Genomic DNA, 19,884 nt, shown 5'->3' on the forward strand with positions numbered 1-19,884 from the left:
CAATTTATTATATCTGTTTCCTTGTTCCCTGCACTGCTGTAACATGCAAATTTCCCCTCCAGGGATCAATAAAGTCTTATCTTAATATTGTTGTACATGGAAAATATGCTCATTAAAGATTTTTTAAGAAAGAATCTATGCCACTACTAATACAAACTAAGTACTTTTATGTCAGTCAAAGAATTGCTAATTTATTAAGAATTTTTGAAAATTAACAATTAGGAACCCAAATATAATGACTATATATATTCATTATACCCACATATAATGGAATGTAATGAATATATCATTTCCCCCATTTTTTCTTATAATTTGTACCAAATCGCCCCCCCCCTCCCTTTCTGTGAAAAGTCCTAGAAAACTGTTAACTGTTAAATACCTGGAAATTACATGGAAGATTCCCAGTTTTATCAAATTAAAGGACCTGTAAAATAAATCATGTTTGTAGCAGCAATAATACAAAGTGGAAGTGCTCCATTACAAGTAAAAGTCCTGCATTAAGGAAATGTCATGTTCTTAAATATCAGAAGTAAAGGTATTGACTATGCAGGATGATCCCTTTCAGAGTGTTACAGTATACTGAAACATATAGTTATAGTTATGTATTTTATGTAAAATCTGAATCTGGTAAGTAAGAACTACAAATGGAGTGTGGAGTACAGATGTAAAGAAGAATAAGCTGGAAATATAAGAGTACAAGTATCTCAGATTTGCACTGAAATAAATGCATCTTCCACCACTGAGGTGTGTGTGTGTACGCATGTGCTTGTTACTGCTTTTTACCACTTGTGCTGTCACATCTTCTCTGCTGTACCATTCCACCTCCCACTTATTCAACATGCGGCATTCCTCACAGACTCATGGGACTCTGCTCTCCTATGAATTGTGGGTGAGTGTGACTCAGCACTGCGCATGGCTTGTCTTCTTTTTCCTCCCTTCAACACCCTCAAGCACTCTGCAATCCTCAAGTATGCTCAGACAACCCCTCGATTTAAATTCATTTGTAATTTAACCCTCTCTCTAAAACCCTCTTAACTCCAAACTACAACTCTTTACGAGCATACTGCAATCAAAGAAGCATGCTTCCCTGAATGGAGTTTAATGAGCACAATGTGAGCCCTTCATATGATTAGGTCTTGTTATATGGAAGCATGGAGAAGATTCAGTCTGGCCTCCAATTATAGGGATCAAAAGAAAGCCCTTTGTTCTCTTTAGGGGAGCTTCACTTTAAAAGCCTCACATATTAATGTAAGAGGACATTGTGGACCAAAAGGGTGAGGGTGTGCACATCAGTTCCACACATGACACTAAAATGCAACCCAAGACCTGCTCATTAAAACGCAAATAAATATCGAGTGAGTCAGAAAGCTCTGCTCTCTTTGATCACTGGATTACAGACATTTACAAGCTACAGTGTGAGAGTGAAAAAGTGTTTTACAAAAGCTTCAATCTGACTCTAAAATATCAAAAACACATTACTCACATAGGTGTGGAAGATAATCATTTGGGATATTCTCTTGCTCCACATTATATAAGGCATTAAAAAGAAAATCCACCCTAAAACTAAATCTACATTAGGTTTGAAAATTCATTCTTCATTTTGGAGATAGGAGTTTGACAAAATAAATCTTAACTCGAGGTCCACATACTAACTCAAGCAGAGCAAACTCCATTAACTGAGGAACAAAGGGAACCTTGAGTTAAGATTTCTTTTGGATGGTTAGGGTTACTCACTGATTTTGGACAGTTAAGGCAGTATCTTGAAACAAGTTCCTCCTTAAAATGAAAACAGAGCATCAAGAGTAGTTTTGCAATGATTAGTACATTGACAGAAAATTTATTACCTACAATTTACAAGTAAAAATAACAAACATTCTCTCTTTCCAGCTTCTCAAATTTCCCCACTTTTCTCTGTCATTGTGTGATTATTATCTTTGAGTTTTAGACTTTTGGTGGACACAAATTGCTTGAAGATGTCACATGGACTCTGCGAAATTGTGATGGGCATCTGACACTTTATAGACTAAATGATTAAGCAACTATTCAATTAGGCATAAAACTAATCGGAGATTAATTGATAATGAAAATAATTGCAGCTCTGATCAAGACTTGAAAAATTATGTCACCACATGATTATTCTTGGATTTGTCCCACTGACAATGAAATACTGACTGTGGGCTCACCAATATTTTATCCAAATGAGTTATAGTTGAATGCAGTTTTGCACGCATGTAGGCAACACACTCTCCCTATACATTGTGCTGACAATGCTGTTTACTCAGCATTTTTTTCATGCTGCACTGAAAAACAAATTCCACTGACTCTGGTCGTGTGGCCATTAAAGTGAGGTGAAGTATATCCCACTACAATCACCATGGGTGCTCTGTTGTTCGAACAGATGGAATGAATATTATAAAATTTAATGAGTTATGATTTCCTTTGTTTTTTCCCTTTTTTCAGTGCAAGGTCTTGTCCTTCATTGACTGTTGTACTTGCTAACACACACTTTTCTGTCTGTTTTTTTTTTTTTAAATTCTTTGTCCTTTGGTACAGTATAAGTCATGTTGGCCCCATATGTGAGAGCAGCCCAGCCAGCTCTGGCAGTGAAAGGAGTAAGACTGAAGACAACAGGTTTGTCCTCTTGTATCTTTAGTGAGTGTGTGTAGAAATGTCTTACAAAATAATTGCACTTCAGCAAATACCAGTGTTATAGTACAGTTTACATAATATGACTGTTGTGATCCTGCAGTGTTCCCTGTTGTACTATTTGTAACTGTCATCAAATAATGTAGACAAATCCCCTCTGGCACGTGTTGTCATGACTTTTGAGACTTTTCTTCATGCCACATTACAAGATTTTGCAGTAATTGCCGCTAGCGTACCAACACTTCAGGCAGTGACAACAGGGAGCCACAGTAACAAAGACAGCCACACAAGAGAGACACATTAAGTTGAATACTAATTAGCAGAACATGCTTTGACAGAGGTCTAACAAAGACTCATTTTATTACTGAATTTTCAAAGCAACATGAGGCAAATTGCAACAGAACAGAGGCCAGATACTTATTATAATAAGTTACCAAATCATTTTTTTTACTGCATGATCACTGCATTTTATTATAAGATGGTTTATGCTGTGCGGGATAATGCCTGCACATGTTCATATTTAGTGAGGTTATTATGACACTAAAGACTCAAAACTATCAGATCAGAATTATGAGTTTTATGAGCTGAATTTTGTGTGTGTGGCAGGAAATGTCTGGCATTACCATATATTTTTCTTATTGTTATCAAATTCCATGAAAAGTCAACAATGTGTTAGTCCTTCTTTTAATGATTTCTAACTTCTTTGACATGTCTGTGGCACAGGCCAAGGCTGACTTTTATTTAAAAAAAACAAACAAAAACAGAAGGCAAATTAGTACCAGGCACCAGGGTGTTCTATTGACTCAAAATTTACTGCAGTGCCCTTATTCTTCAAATGAAGGAACATGTCAGCCAGTGAAACAGGCTCACTGTTTTTCAAATAGTTTTTGGACAATAATGGAAGTCAATAAAGCAGAGGATTTAAGCTATATTGGAGTTTGGCTACACAAACAATACATGTAAGCAGGATCAGTTCATTGTTGGCTTTTTCATGGTATTTGTTGACAATAAGAACAATATAGAAACTTTATAGTATAGTATATTGTACTTTATTTTGTGAAAAAAATGATTGATTTTTTTCCAATAATTAAAAATGATATCTATACTCAACAGGCCAGCAACCTGGGCAGACTTTTTAAAGGAGAGTGCCATCTATATTTTGGCTGCACGGCCCAATAGTTCTGCCATGCACATCCGTCTGCCACTATAGTCCAGAATCCTCCATCGCACCCAGCAGAGAGAGAGAGAGAGAGGTAGAGGGTGTACCCTATAGTCTACAGATGAGAAGAGGAAGATAGACATGATGACACCGCGAGGAAGGCAACCGAGCAAACTGGATGAAGCACTGAGCGACAGCAGATCAAGCCATCGACAGAATCTCTCCTCCTCTGCATCACCTCAACACAACAACACTGACAACACACACGCTGACTGACATACCGAAGACGCAAGTGACAGCAGCTGTCACAGGTCCCAACTCCAAAACCTTGACGACTTCCAACAAATGTGAGAGATAGGAGGAGGAAGACAAGCACCCACTCATGACTAGTCAGTCAGTCAGTGATATTTCTGAAACTTTGAGTGTAGAGATCATGCACACAAGCTCCTAGGATGCTCACACTCTGTAATAAATGACAAGTACTAGACTCTATGGCCCTCCATCTACATAGCACACCTCTCCATGCGGGTACATTCATGTGTGACAGGCTGTTACTCTTTCAAGTATTCATTCCTTTGGGCGTCATTATGTCCTAATAATAGCTCCATGCTACTGTAATGGGATTGTGTTATTTGCCAGCCAAATTATTAATCACACCACACAGAGACACATGCAAATTCATTATTGGTACTGTTTGACAAGTGGATAGACCTCTGGGAGGAGATTAACCCCACAGCTGCCATTATTGCCATTATCAGAACATATACCAAACAGGAATGAAAGCTACCTGCGTACATTATATTATATGAGAACTGCTATACATACCAGTATAAATTATTATTATGCATTAAAAAAGCTGTATTTATTCCTGTATCCTCTGATGTATCCTCTGTTCTTCCCCCATTTTCATCCATGAATCTATATTCTTCTGAAGTACTAACTGTGAAAAAGGATGTGAACGCTAATGAAAGCTAACACAGTGAGTGACATGTATATACTGCCATATAGTTCATCGTGTTCCTGTTGTGCTCAGAGCTGCACTTTGACAAGGTGGAAACATCTGCGGTCCTGTTCTAGTGTCATTATTTGCACTGGAATGCGAAGCGATGTGGTTGGACTAGTGTGTGACATAACCAACAATGATATAATGAAACACTGAAAGAGAACGAGAGATCTGGTGCAAACATTAGTCCTTTGTTAATATGCGTAAGCACTGTTTAAAAGTTGGTATGGAATTCTATAATGTTACAGTTTATACAACAGTTTGAATGCACAAGAAACTGCCTCTAGAATCACTGAAAACATACTGTAACAAATAGAACTTCATGTAGTGTTTATGACATCAAATGAAGGTTCAATGCCAGGTACTGTTAGTGAATAAAGTGTGATTATGACATGAATTTTGATTGTCTGAGGGATATGTCACAGTGCTGAAATAAATGCATGGCATTTACTCTCCTTCTTGAGAATCTTGCATTTGTGTCTTTTCTCCTTTATTAAGTATGAATGGCCAATAAACACAAACACCAACAAAAAACATTTACTATCGGGATGGATGGTATGGTTAAAATTAAAACCACAACACAAGAATATTTTGCCATAGCAGTACATATGTGTAACAAGAGGGATTCTGCTACTAAAAAGACTAACTTTTGAAGATTTATCTAACTCATACTGCTCATGCCTCATATTGGCGTCAGATAAACCCCTCCCTGGAGCAGCAATTGTCCAGTCATAGCATAGGCACAGCATGCCTGTCGAGCTTTGGGACCTTGGATGTATTAAGAGAGCTGCATGACACCATTGCTCAGCCAATTATTACTCTTTGTACTGTGAATTTTTCCTAAAGCCTTGACAAGCAAAAAAAAAAAAAGACGTCATCTCAATGTAGACCAAGCGGAAATGCGCAGGTGGGGCCAGAGCGAGAAACACTACTGCGCATATTCAATGGAATTTAATTGTTTCATAACAGATTCAATCATGGTGTTCTTGACCTGGCTAATTGCTACATTAAATGCTGAGTCAAATGTGAAATTTGAGCTCTAAATTAGTCCAAGGCTATCCCACCCAAATAGCATCATAAATTACTGGATTAATGACAAAAATCGTTGAAAAGCTGTGATATAGCATTCACTTCATTAGTCATATTCAGCTTATGATCAAGTCCTCATGTCTCCAAACAAAGGCTTCACAAGGTTGAAACAATTTGTTTCAAGTTTCAAGTTTGATTGTGGGCCATTTTTCTGTCTTTTAGATTTGAAAAAGGCAAGACATAAAACAGGGAAAGGCTATTTAAAAAATAGATCATCTAAGATGCTTTAATTTCTTTCTTTTTGTTTTTGTTTCCAATTCAGATCCACTCAAGAGGTTTCTAGAATCAAGTATCACGATTCTTTATTCTAACTTTTTACAAATTACTGACACTTCCACAAATGATCCAATTTTAATCTTTTGCACGTATTGCATAAAGGCTTAAAGATAAGTCTTCTTTTAATAAAAAGTGAAATGTAACCTTGGAAACCATGCTCTCGCTTTAGCCTGTATTTACCAAGAATATCAACATCGTCAAAACAGTAGACAGTCCTAATATTCTGCACAGAATATTATAACAGAGTCTTGCACAGACGTGTAATTCAGCTGCAATGGTGTGTTATGATTCAGTTTGATGGATGGTGCCAGTGGAACCATCCAGTCAACAAAGTTGTTCCAGTTCATTTAAACGTCTGGTAGACCAGAACAAATCTTGACAAGATGTGAAGCCAAATGACCAATCAAGCTTTCAAGTAAGCAGTGTGAAACTGAGAGGTAAAAGAAAGTGACAAGGTTTAAAATTCCTACTGTACAGTGTGCCATGTTTTCATGATTTACCTATAGAGGCTAATGTTAAAGGATAAGTCTGGAAATATTCCTTATTTTTCATACAGTCAACAAATACTGTTAAAACAAACACTGTTTAACTAACATTGCACTAGCTGACATGTTCCTTAATAACAATGAACATGGTCATTGTAGTTTTGATTAAATTTCGCATACACCATTCTGCTGCTGTGAATACTCTTTAAAGAACAAAATATGTATTAATCTGCCTCTGAAAATATTGCCCAAAAGACACAAGCATCGTCTCCCGTTTAAATAATCTATGATGAACATTACCAAGCCCATCTTTTTTAAGAATTCACTGGATGTTTTATTTTTAATGAAACTACATATTTGTGACCTGTTTGATGAGTTTGGAAAGCAGCATTGAGAGATGAAATGATGCATTTTCATAGGATTTGACAGTAAAAAAAAAAAAAAAGTAGAATACCACCAGATATATCATTTAAGCCTGGATTTCACAAAGGTGCCATCGCATGAATACTAGTGTGTGAAGTGTGTTGCATGCACAGATGTGAGTCTATAAGAGTGCCAAGGCAACAAGTGTGACTTTGTGAGTCACACCCCCCCATGTGTAATCTAGAGGAGCACAGTATAAAGGTTATCTGGCTTGTCCTACAGAGCATATAAGGGCCAGCTGTTGGCTAAGGTGTTGTGATGCGGCCGGCTGCTGCTGTGAGATGAGTTCACTCAGCAGGGATGAGTAACGATAAACAAGAGTCGCAGTGTGGTCATGGCTCTGGGGAGGCAGTGCCATAATGGAGCCACAGTAAAATGTCAGCACATCAGTCATATCACAGACTTCATCAGCAGGTTTATGAGCCAGTATGGGGTTTGAAATGAGACTACTGGATCTCTCTAAATTTAGGGTTAAGCTTCAGTCTTTCTGGTGTTTAGGATGTTATCAAAGTGGACATTCAGGTTGTAAATTTTATGAAGAGGTAAATTATCCTAAATATGTAATAATAATAATAATAAAATATCAAATAAGGTAGATATGAAGTGATATCTACATAGACGGACTGAATGAAGTCATAAAAATGATCCAATATTTATCCACTATCATCTCAGTCTTTGTCCTTTTGTTGTTCATGTTCATACCAGCCTACTCCATCTCTCCAACCACAATCCATTTTTAGATCCACCTCTGCAAGCAAAAACATCACATCCCACCTCCAACAGCAAGGCCAACTTCTTCCTTGGAGCCCACTCAGTCTCTGCAGCTGAGCCAATTACAGCCGTCTGGTTCCAGGACAAACGTCTAACATACCTGGCTCTTTTTTTTTTTTATTGAAGCTCATTCGATGCAATATTTAAGTGCTATAGTGAAAGAGTTGTATGGCATACATCTCTCTCCTGCTCTGCCACCACCAAAACATGTACATAAACATAGGTGAGTGAGATTTTCATTTATTTATTTATTGAATGGGACAGTGTGCAGTTTGAAACATTAAAGATGCACAGCACCAGAGTTAGCTTGAAGCTAACTAGTCACAAAATCACAGTCTTTTTGTTTTCACATTGGTCAATAGTACATTTTCTCAGTATATAGTAAGCTGGTTATAATAAGATATAAAGGCTTTGAAGAGAAAAATTAAATCTCTTTAATTGAACACCTGGTGTGGGGTGACATCTGTGTACTGCAATCAACTGTGATCATGCCCATAATTTGAAGCTGTGTCTGCTGTGACATTCTAGATAATGGAACGTTGTGAAATGTAAATTCTTCTGTTTTTAAATGGTCCAGTGAAATCTAACCTCCCATCAGTTCAGACTTCTCTGTTGGATGCTTTTTTTTATTTTTAGCTGCTCATTATGTACCAAAGCCTCCAGCATGCACTGCCCCCTGTGTCTGGAGAATGTTGGAGTGGTGTTTCGGGTTGAACATCGTTAGTTCTATGTCTATTTGTGGAAAAGAGAATTGGTGTAGTTAGGGAATGGTGGTGATGATAAAACAAAGATTGTTACAAAGGGTACTGTAACAGAAGGGACTGATCTGCACCCCATGAGATGAAAGAGCTAAAGACACAGGACAGAAAAATAATCCCACACGCTATCATCAGAACAGCCAAGGGAGGCACTGCTGCAAAAAGATACACAGCAACCACCTTTTTTAAAAAAAAATGTTCAGCCTGTATTGTGTAAGCAACAGCTTTTAAGAAATGCAAACAACTGCAAACAAAATGAGAACATAAAGTTGTTCTGTGAATCAGTAATGGACCGTCTTGCAGCAGATATTTTAAACAGGTCCAACACAGGTGTAACTAATCATATTGGTAATTCTGTATCTACTATCCATTAGGTGTGTCACTTAAAGAGCCATAGTGTTATGCATGATGGCTCACTGGTATGACTGGTACACCTGAGTTAGAACTATAAGTCATCGTTATTATTATTAATTACACCTGTGCTTTTCCTTCTATGACAAGTCAAATTGTCTGCTTCATCTATAGTAGCACTGGCACAACAGCACTGCTCAAGTCAACTGTGACCACAGCAGCTGTATGAAGTTTGGCACTGATTAGGGATCCCTACAGAGTGTGATATCTGAGGCATTACAGATCTCACATGGAGCAAAGTGTGGTCTTAGTTTGGAATTAAGGACCATTTTGAAGGTGACCTTGTTATGCATTGTTGCAGCTGGACCTCCACAGTTCAAAGGGCACCTGAAGACCTTTTGTGTGAATGGCAGGTTGTACTGACTCAATACACATGATGATGATTGCTGAAAAAAATCCAGGCAGATGTCAAAAATAGCTCAATGATGCTGTGTTTTATTTTTCTATCAGTAGGTTAAATTCAGCTGAGGATACTGTCACCAGCTGACAGAAATCAGTAATCAGTGGCATGATATACAAAACAACATAAACTAAGAGAGACAATACAATATAACAATAAGCTATATGTATGCCTATGGAATATACAACAATATACATAGTATATGTGTGTATATGTAGGCTATATATATACCTAAAGAAGTTGTTCAGTGGCAACAACCATTTTCCCGACTGAATCTTTGCAGAACTTTTTATTTCATATTTTTGAGACGTGTTGCACATTTGACCAAAAAAATTAAGATAGTGTTTTTAACAGTTACATTATTATAAATATTACCAAAAGTACACTTTCCAGCTCACAATTACAGCAGAATACATTTTATATACATTGTAGGCTATACATTGAAAATATGGGCTCACCCGTTCGTTGGTTCATTAAATATTATATTTATATGTACAGAAGAGCTGTATTTTTCATGCTGTTCATATTCTAAATTTGACCCACGCTTCCATCTAGCGTTCAGTATATATAATTACATCTATCATTACGGAGCACTACAGACTTAGAAATGTGATTATGATAATAATCATACTGATTATGAAATACTAACATTGAAATAGTTTTCAACCATTTCTGTGGTAATAAGTGTATGTCGGGAAATATATTGTGGGAGTATTCGGGTTGGTAAATGCTACGTTGGATGGGCCAGAGGGACGAACTCTCGCGAGTGCGGGTCAGGGTTAGGCTAAGGTTAAGGTTAGCGTACAGGTCTCGCGAGAGATCTGTACTTGTGCGCAAATCGTCCCTCCATCGTCCGCCATTTTTTTTTCCTAGGACGGCGAAGTTATGAGCCGCCGTACTCTGCTTCTGATTGGCTAGTACTCATTGTTGGTTGGGTTGGTTAGGTTTTGAGGCATGAGAAATTGGTTAGAGTTAGAATAAGAATATCAGGGTAAGCCAATCAGAGGCCGAGTCATGACTTCGCCATCCTAGGAAACAACATTGCCTCCAGCTCATCCAATCGGGTTTCTCTTTGATCTACCGCACAAGCGCATACCAAGGGGGTGGGTTTGTTTTGTTTAGTTCTCCGGTGAAATGGGTCTGACAAGCTAACACTGACAGCTACGACCGTGAGCGCTCCTCAGGTAAAAAAGCACAACGCCTGTCTCTATCTATTGTCAATGAAATGATTACACATTTATGTGTCACTTCTAGGTTGCAGCCAGTAGCACTGTTTGAGTTAACGGGAAGTCCAGCCAATCCCAACGACACAACGCACTGATGTTAGCTGCTAACAGAGTAACGTTAGCTTTAGTAAACCGTGTAACGGTACCTCTTATATCCAGCGTTACTCAGCCAACATTAACGGACACGAAATTATCTGCCGTTCAGTCAACAAAGACGAATCAAACTGTAATCCCAGAAGAGTTAGAGTCCAGTTTATATTCTTGCACATCATATTTTAACACGAGTTAGCTTATCCTTGTCCTACATAAAATGACACCTGTTTTATTATTATTATTTTTTAAATTATTATCATCGTCTCACAATTATTGTCAGAATACTATGCCTTGTGGAAGCAGTACTTAACGTACTTTGTTTAAACTCAAACCCCTGGAGGAACTAATAGTTATAAAATTAGAGCCTGTAATAAACGTGAAAGTGATTTCATCGTTTAACCCCAAATTGTGCTTCTCCTGTGATGCGAATACATGAGAAGCAAAACTGAGACTATTAGTGTCTATAATCAGACACTGAGAGAAAATTAACATTTCTTTTTATTTCATCCAAATAGCCCACAGTGTCTAAGCGATTGGACACAAAAATACCTCTCTTTGAGAAAAGTTGTCTCATTCAGTGACTGTCTGTTTGTAGCCTAACCAGTCCCCACTCAAACCCAGACTCAGACACTGAATTCATAATATAAAATACAAACTTCCTCTTTCACCATTTTGCCTCACCTTAAACTGAGTGGATGTATTTACAGTGACACATAAAAATCACACGATGCAGTATATTTTCCCATTTGAAACAACTTTGGCTGACATTTTCAGCTTCACCTCTGGTAGTGTCTTGGATTTTGATGTGTTTTTCCTACCTTGCAGGCAGCCATTAGTTTCAGTTCATTTCACAATGATATGGAAATCAATTTGCACTGGCTTGCAACATCACTGAAATAGGTAATTGAAATAGGTAGTCCATTACTATGAATCTAGCTTTATTTGCCAAGGTTATGACACCATTGCATACTTACATAACTGACACAACTGACAGTTTTGTAGTCAGCATTGCATTACTAACAACATGCTGCAACAGTAACATATCTAAATACAAAAAATAAAAAGTGAAAGCAGATACATGTGTTAATTGTGATGGATTTTTTTTTTTATCTCAAGAAGGTTTCTTGTCTCTTCAAGTATACTGTAGTGAAATTAATGTAAAACGCAAAGCTGTCTGGAAGGTAGGACAAACTTTCATAACCAACAATATGGTGTTGTACTTTGAAAATCATCTTTAGTAATGTATCAAATAGGTGATCTGTAGTAAATAGGGTAACCACACAAAAACACTGCTACTTTTTAAATAGAGAAGATGTCATGCTGAAATAAATGTTATGTTAGGATCACTTTGAACCTAACATAACAAGAAGGTCAAACTCTTAACAACGCAGGTGCCACGGGTGGTGCAGGGGAAAAAATACTCGTCCACTGACTACTATCCAGTTCCCAGCTGCAGGGATTGTTTTATGATCATACAGTTACAGTGTTTGTTGTTTGTAAAACCATGTTGTGCAAAGAACTGGTATTTCCCCTCATAAGTCGAGCAAAGTATAAGTCCGTCAAGACCTTTCGCGTGATTCTGACTCATTGCTGCTTGTAATTTGCTCTCTGCATATTTAAATGATCTTATACTGCTGTTGCACTCAATTTAAATCATTCTAGATAGGAACTTAAGTGCCTTAGGTGTAAAAATGTCATCTTTCTCATTTGAATGATGAGGTCTTAAAAGCAAGTTTTGTTGGCAGTACTCCAGTAGCAGCTAGGCATTAATGATTGATTACCTTATTTATAAAATGTCAGATCTTCCGCAGTCTTCTCTGAGTTGCTGATTGGCATTAAAACTCTACTTACAGTGACCTTGAACCAGTCTACAAGAAGACAAAGCCATGGGGAACACAAGCAGTGAGAGGGCTGCAATGGGCCAGGGGGAGAAGGCTCAGCGGAGGGACAGTAGGGGTATCAAGGAGGGAGAGAGGCCAAAAATCCTGATGGACAGCCCTGAGGATGCAGATATTTTTCATGGTGAAGACATGAAAGTAAGTAAGACGGATTATCTGTCATTTGGTGCCCATAGGCTCTTTTAAATTCCATTCTTGCACATAAGGTGAATGAACAAATGGCTAATAGTGATTGTTTGATGGGTATTTCAGGCTCCTTTAGAGAAAGAGGAGTTCCTTGCATGGCAGCAAGACTTGGAAGCAGAAGACAAAGGGCCAACTTTAGACCGGCCAACAGTCTTTCGCTGGACTGGAGATGGCAAGGAGGTCTACCTCTCTGGATCCTTCAACAACTGGGCCAACAAGATTCCTCTGATTAGAAGGTGAGCGGGTGTCCTATGTGGGAAAGTGTGTTTTTCAGGTGTCTCTTGAAATTTTGTCTGTTATAATTCTGTACTCATTACTAGTTACAATGATAAATATATATAATATAATAGGAAATAGGAATCTTTATCATTTCTCACTGAGGCTAATAGCACTCATGTGTCTTGAATACAATTTTCAGGTCGATATCCAAACTTTCACTGTATCTCTTTAGTGTGTGGAAGTAAGAATGGTTTTCTAGATCAAGTCTGGTGACTAGTTACATTCAGCTCTCCAATTAGAGTGCAGATGCATTTCACAGACAAGCTTGAAGATTAAAAAAATGAGCACTATGTCAACTCGTTTGTGTGCCAAATGCTTCTTCTTGTCATCACAAGTCAGAACACCTTTGTGGCCATTGTTGATCTACCTGAAGGGGAGCATCAGTACAAGTTTTATGTGGACGGCCAGTGGACCCACGACCCAGCTGAGGTCAGTAATTATTCTCAAACTCAAGTATGATCTTTTTATGCCTCCATGCCGGTGACAAGTGTGTCCAAAGTAATTATGTTTTCGGGTTGTCCGTCTGTCCCATTCTCATGAAGGTGATATCTCAGGAACACCTTGAGAGAATTTCTTAAAAATTGGCACAAACATCCATTTGGACTCATGGATGAACTGATTAGATTTTGGTGGTCAAAGCTCAAGGTCACTGTGACCTCACAAAACATGTGGCCATAAATCAAGAATTCATACGCTAATTATGACAAAGTCTCACACAAATGTCTATAAGGATAAAATGATGAATGAAGTGATGATATTTTATATCCAAAAGGTCAAAGGTCAACTTCAATTTTAGTCGGATACTGAATTAGTGACTCTAATCTTGGGGTCTACCTCGAAACTGTGGTGACTGTATAGATCTTCTGTGCTGCCGGGTTGAAGATGTGTGTGAAGCATCCACATTTTAGAATTTGTAGCTTCATTGCAGCAACATCCATATCTGAAGCATCGTCTACTGTCATGGCTACAACTTTGTGTTCTATCAGAATCAGCTTTATTGGCCAAGCATGTGAACACATACAAGCAAAATACACTTAATACCTTTTATTAAATTCCTTCAAAGTCGTCACTACTAATATTATGAGTCTGGACAGACATGGATGTAAACTGCAACTCGATTGGTTGGCGGAAGCATACGACCTTGGGGCAGTATTTCTAGTTTGAAACAAACTCAAACAAACAAACTCACCATTTATACCTTTTTGAGCTTTAGTTATGAAAGTCACTGTTTCATGTTTCCTAACAGCCTGTTGTAACCAGCCAGCTTGGCACAGTCAACAATATCATCCAGGTGAAGAAAACTGACTTTGAGGTGTTTGATGCTCTGATGGTGGACTCACAGAAGTGCTCTGACATGTCAGGTGAGTTCTGACGACCCACTTTTACATCTGCTCTGTTAACCTTCAGTGACATTGAGCGCATTGTGTCAAGGCAGGTACAGGAACACAAATAATTCAAATCTTTACTTGTTTTTTCTTTATATTTGGTCATTTTGGTCACAATTTCCACTCACCATCAGTGAACACTGTATCAAATATTAACCTTGATCTTCAAATTCAGTTGGGAAATTAAAACTTATTAGCAGAATTGTGTGTATGAAGAGGCCAGGATTTCTACACAAGTCAATGAAATGTTTGAAATAATTTTCTGTCTGAGTCATACTGTCCCACCCTTGCTTCTCCTTTCCTTCATTAGACCTCTCCAGCTCTCCTCCCGGGCCGTATCATCAGGACGCCTATGTTCCTAAACAGGAGGAGAAGTTTAAGTCTCCACCCATACTCCCACCTCATCTGCTACAGGTCATCCTCAACAAAGACACCGGAATTTCTGTAAGCAACTGTGATGCAATTAATTTAGGCTTATTCCATTCAGTTATTTCCAAGTTTTGCAAGTTTACTGAGAAATCGAAGTTTGGGTCATAGACTATCATCAGGCATTGAGTCATTATGAAACAAAGTCTCTAAACATGAGTCATAGGCTGTAACAATAAAACAGTAGTTTAATCAAAAACTCTTCAGACAATTCCACCACCAGTAATTGATTAAGAAAAACCTATAAAATGAGGCAAGCAATGTACCTGAAGATCTACTGGATATCATAGAAATGTGGAATTAGAAAACATTGGACAGGCAAAATAAATACAGCAAATAAAAAGATAAAGAAAACCTGTTTCAACCTCATTTATTTATTTTTTCTTTCTTCTCATGTCCAGTGTGACCCTGCATTGCTCCCAGAACCCAACCACGTCATGCTCAACCACCTCTATGCTCTCTCCATTAAGGTAAGGTCTCAAGTTGACCGAATCATGCTTTTTTTCAGCATCACGTGGCTGCTAAAATACGGGAAAAACGTTCTGTGTTGACACCTGAGAAATGACCAGCTTTGCTAGCGTTTTTAGTAGAAACTGTGAGCTGCTGCCATTGTTAGAAAGCTTGCACAGCAGATTGCATCTCTGGAATGCCAACGATGATAATAAGCTTCTATAAATGGAACTGAAGGACAGATAATTGCCCTCTTTTCCCACAGTGTTACAGGAAAAACAAACTAAACATGCAGGTCTATATATAAATACATATAGCTGTGTCAGACTAAATGGGGAAAAAAGAGGAAAAAGTAAAACATACAAGCAGAGTACACACTTGTGCCATGCTTGTAGATTCCCATCTTAACCACCTGCAGTATTTTCCATATCAGTTGGCAGCTGGTCAGGTAGCCACTCATTAACTTTTTTCCAGTTGGCTTCATCTGTAATGGTAATTTTTGTTCTTAGAATGTGTCGTTCTCTTGAAAGCAACGCAGGTGTTGTTTGCAACTGTGATCTAGTTAGACCTGAATCCAAAATGCCAAGAACCGGCTACCCATTAAAAAATTTGAATTTCAATTCTGCTTATCGGTTCCTAAACACGACAACCCTTTATTATGGCAAACTAAGGCTACATATCTGCAAGGACGTGGCTATCTGCCAGGATCTGTCTGCATCATGCATCGATGCAACAGCGTGTTGATTTGTTTAGACAGGAGCATGCACGGCTAACATCACATCAGTAGTGAAAGTTAGACTGTGGTAAACGCTCAAAAGTGTGGCTTCACGTTATTAAAAAACAAACAATAGGGCAAAGTGCAATGCATGTAGGAAGCTAATTAGCTGTAAGTCAGGTTGCACATCCAATTTGACCAAACATTTAAGGCAGCATGGCATCGATCTAAAACAATGTCCGGTGTTTGATTTGTATTGTATTTATTGGGACAATGCACAATTTTAAACATAAATGTTAACATTTGATGCACTGCACCAGAGTTTGCTTTAAAGCTAATTTTCATCTGCAGTCCCTTACAAATAAAACATAATAGCACGATAACAAACAGTACAAAGCAAAAAACACACAGGACACATTATATAAAATACAAAGCTACACACAGTAGCACATCACATACATCCACAATGTCAACTAGAAATTAATAATGTGATCTTGTCAAATTAAAAGCAAGATTATTTGAGATTATATGAGAAGACCATGAGATGAAATTTAGATTCAGTGGTTACAGAGCTGAGTAGTTTTTAGCAGTGTGTGGTGTCCTAGCCCGAGTGTCAACTTTTTCTTGTTCAGCAACATACAGGAACTCCTCAGCTGCATTCAGACTGAAAACAGCGCTGTGTAAAACAACATAAGGGGCTGTGTTGGTGTGGGCATGTTGTTTAAAGTGCTGGTGAGACAATGAAATACAATCCAGGAAGTCCGATTGGAGTAACATTTGAAGGTTTATCAGAAAAAGACTGCACACTGGTCAGACTGGATTTTACAATTCTGGAAAGTTATCACGCTGCAGCCTTGTTTACTAGTGCGCACATGTAGAAGGCGTCTGTGTTTGCGGACTTCCAAAAAAAGTATGAATGGAACCGCATGTGTATCCGTGGTCCACGTGCAAGTCCACAGCTGTTCGCAGACACAGAATGCACAAAGCATGAATTGGCCTTTATTTTTGTTATCTAAACATTGGAGCTCTTTTTTTTTACCATATTGGAATTAAACTGGGAATCGTAGAACCTTAATTGATGAGCAGAATCAGAGTCGATAAAATTCAACCGATACCCAAACCTTCTGTGATCAAACAATTGTACAAGAGATAAATAAAATGCTGCAATATATATGAAAACTAATATTTTCTTAAACTGAAGTAAATAAATCTGTCTGTCATTAACATATGATTTCATATCATAAATTTTGAGACTGTTACTTTGTAATTTCACAGCTTTTTGATAGGTGCACTGGCAGTTTGGGAGCAGCTTATTTGGCCCCTCTAGAGCTCTGTTAGTTATCTCATGTTCCTATGAAAACCTACAAGACTAAGTGCTTACTGCCAGAACTCTTACATGATTATAGGATGATTTCATAGCTACTGGGCTAAAATAAACCTAGTGCAAAGGCACCTTTTTAGGCAAAATAATTGAATAAACAGGGCACTATAAACAAAACACTGTTGTGTGCTTTGCATTAGAGTAAAATTACTGGACATGGGGCGTTGTCAGGAATGCATTTGCTTTATGAGATGATAAATTTCACTACCACTGGGCTACCTGAACCATACTCTGTGTAACTGTTATTAAAGCCTATATGTTTCCATACAACAAGAACAGCACACTAAAAGGTTTGCTTAGGTTAATGACATGTTAGAAGGTTTAATGCACACCTTCTCTTTTGTAAGCATGCATTTCATTGTTTAGAAAGTTGAAAGTTTAACATTTTTCCTCCATGATATTTTTTTCTGTCACAGGATGGAGTGATGGTACTCAGTGCGACACATCGCTACAAAAAGAAGTATGTCACCACCTTACTATATAAACCCATCTGATGAAAGATTGTCTTCTTAAGTCTATCCCAGTGTGTTAACTGTACACTGAGTGTACAAAATATTAGCTTCACATGTTCTTTCAATTCAGTAGAGAGATCAGGTGAATCCAGGACAGATTACTCACAGGCTTCACCTGTTAAATCCACATCATGACATGGAAGAAGCAGCTCTCAATGAGACGAAGGAATCACATTAAGGATTAAAATAAAAGATTTACAAATTTTTTGTAAATGCATAAATTAAAACTCCAATTTAAATGTCTAAAAAGTTCAAAATGGGATATCCACTAAAACAGGTCAGTACAAAAAATGTTTACTACTATATCTTGTACACTCATTGTATATCCAGTTATTGTACACATCTGTTTAAGGTGATACATGTCCCTCAGTCATGCCAATCCTACATAATCTGCCTTTATTTGTTCACCGACTGCCCTCTGTAGTTTTCAACAAAAGTATCTTTGCTTAGTAGACATAGAGAGGCAATAATAACCAGGTAGGACACCATGACATGTCTGTAATTAAAACAGACTTAAATGTGATGACAAGGATTGGTATTGCTGTGAAAATCTAACTGAAAGACCTCAGATACATGAGGTCACCGTCGTCTTTCCATCATTGAGACGACAACAGCAGTACAATCGAGAAGAATGTGAATGTCAAGGTCAAAGAAGGAAAAAATATGCACTGCAGTAGCTCTCCACTGTTGTTACTTTTGTTTTGCCTGTTTATTTTGAAATTGTCGAGTTTTATTTAGTGACGATCACACAGCGCACAGTAGATATTTTTCTATCGTTTGTGAAGTATTCTGTAATATATATATTTTTTACTTTGGTTGGTTGATGATGTGCTTTGTTTTGTTGTCAAAAACTCTCTTTATATAGTTATTTGCAGTGTTGTGTTCAGGACATTCCAGTCAAAACTCACATAGCAAAATGTGTTTTAGAAGTTTATTACGAGTAGTTGAGACCAAAACATAGCAATTTATTATTTTTTGAGAAATGAGTTTGGTCTAAACTTTAAAATTAGTTTTGCACTACAATGATAAACATTTGTTTTTAATGTAGAATGTGTATACAGTGAATTCTGTACACTTAATACAGCATGACAATGTAACTTTTTGAAAATCTAAGAAAATGAAAATCTAATCACACAGATCCATCACTGCACAAGAGACGTAATAATTTTCATTTTTTCATACAGTGTAAATGCATTTTTAAAACACACCAGATATTTGTTCCCTGCTGGCTGTGACAATATGACATCACTGCCAATCTTCAGTGGGAATATTAGTTTCTATAAAGTCATGTTTCAGAATTCATATTTGATTTAAAAAAAAAAAAAAAAAAAAAAGACATCATAGGAAACAAAATGTTGACGATATTTAAGGCATGTCCTGAACAATAGAAAAAACAGAACTCATGTGACCAACACATCAACACTGATGAAGGGACCAGCAAATGATCATGACTGATGCAGTCTGTACTTCTGATGGCCTGAGTGTATTTCATGAAGTCTGAAAGACTGGAATGTGTTTGGAGTTCAAGGTATGACTTGCAGCATCTATTTACATCAATGTATCATTGTCAAATCATGACACAGATGTATAATTGCCATCAACAAATGAGACAGGACCATTAATTATTTTTGTTGTATGCTATAGGCCAGTAGAAGCTGACAATCCCCTCAGTAGAGGTCTCATTTGTTTGTGGTAAGTCTGCCGCTGGCGCTTGTCTTGCCACTGTCTCAAAACAAACATGCTAATGATTTATTGATGTTAAGATGCAACACATTCAAATAAATTGCATTATCATTAAAATGTTGACCCTTTGAACCACATAGGTGTGTATGTTTCCATTTTGAGACATTTCTATTAAAGATTAAGTTAAAAATTAATGTGCAGGTTGTTTCATCTTTGATCTCAGCCCTTT

General features: G+C 37.6%; 2 protein-coding genes across 4 annotated transcripts in view; both read left to right on the forward strand.

The window, feature by feature from the left end:
• phf24 (PHD finger protein 24) overlaps nucleotides 1-5,279 on the forward strand; it is a 31,023-nt gene extending 25,744 nt beyond the window's left edge. Inside the window, exons 7-9 of one of the 2 annotated variants that reach the window (XM_044332719.1) lie at nucleotides 857-889; nucleotides 2,554-2,631; nucleotides 3,760-5,279. In XM_044332719.1, coding sequence (XP_044188654.1) covers nucleotides 857-889; nucleotides 2,554-2,631; nucleotides 3,760-3,856 — 208 coding nt within the window. In that variant the 3' untranslated portion in view covers nucleotides 3,857-5,279. The remainder of the gene's footprint in view (nucleotides 1-856; nucleotides 890-2,553; nucleotides 2,632-3,759) is intronic. The other variant, XM_044332718.1, reaches the window with a different exon arrangement.
• A 3,987-nt stretch (nucleotides 5,280-9,266) lies between these two features.
• prkab1a (protein kinase, AMP-activated, beta 1 non-catalytic subunit, a) lies at nucleotides 9,267-19,849 on the forward strand. 2 transcript variants are annotated; one of them, XM_044333734.1, is made up of 8 exons: nucleotides 9,267-9,374; nucleotides 12,594-12,776; nucleotides 12,891-13,060; nucleotides 13,439-13,532; nucleotides 14,350-14,464; nucleotides 14,799-14,932; nucleotides 15,316-15,384; nucleotides 17,877-19,849. In XM_044333734.1, the coding sequence occupies exons 2-8, from the start codon at nucleotides 12,627-12,629 to the stop codon at nucleotides 17,952-17,954; spliced, it is 810 nt and encodes a 269-aa protein (XP_044189669.1). In that variant the 5' UTR covers nucleotides 9,267-9,374; nucleotides 12,594-12,626; the 3' UTR covers nucleotides 17,955-19,849. The 2 variants fall into 2 exon arrangements, with proteins under 2 accessions (XP_044189669.1, XP_044189668.1); XM_044333733.1 differs by lacking the exon at nucleotides 9,267-9,374 and adding an exon at nucleotides 10,367-10,605.
• Nucleotides 19,850-19,884: the final 35 nt, after the last annotated feature.

This window comes from Thunnus albacares, chromosome 18 (assembly GCF_914725855.1).
Source record: "Thunnus albacares chromosome 18, fThuAlb1.1, whole genome shotgun sequence".
Lineage (NCBI taxonomy): Eukaryota > Metazoa > Chordata > Actinopteri > Scombriformes > Scombridae > Thunnus > Thunnus albacares.

What these genes read in the sequence shown, in the direction of transcription:
- prkab1a (XM_044333734.1), top strand. Translation starts at nt 12,627, where the DNA reads ATGGGGAACACAAGCAGTGAGAGGGCTGCAATGGGCCAGGGGGAGAAG. An exon ending in GAAGTGCTCTGACATGTCAG is followed by an intron (nt 14,465 to 14,798) that starts GTGAGTTCTGAC and finishes TTCCTTCATTAG; the next exon opens with ACCTCTCCAGCTCTCCTCCC. An exon ending in ACAAAGACACCGGAATTTCT is followed by an intron (nt 14,933 to 15,315) that starts GTAAGCAACTGT and finishes TCTCATGTCCAG; the next exon opens with TGTGACCCTGCATTGCTCCC.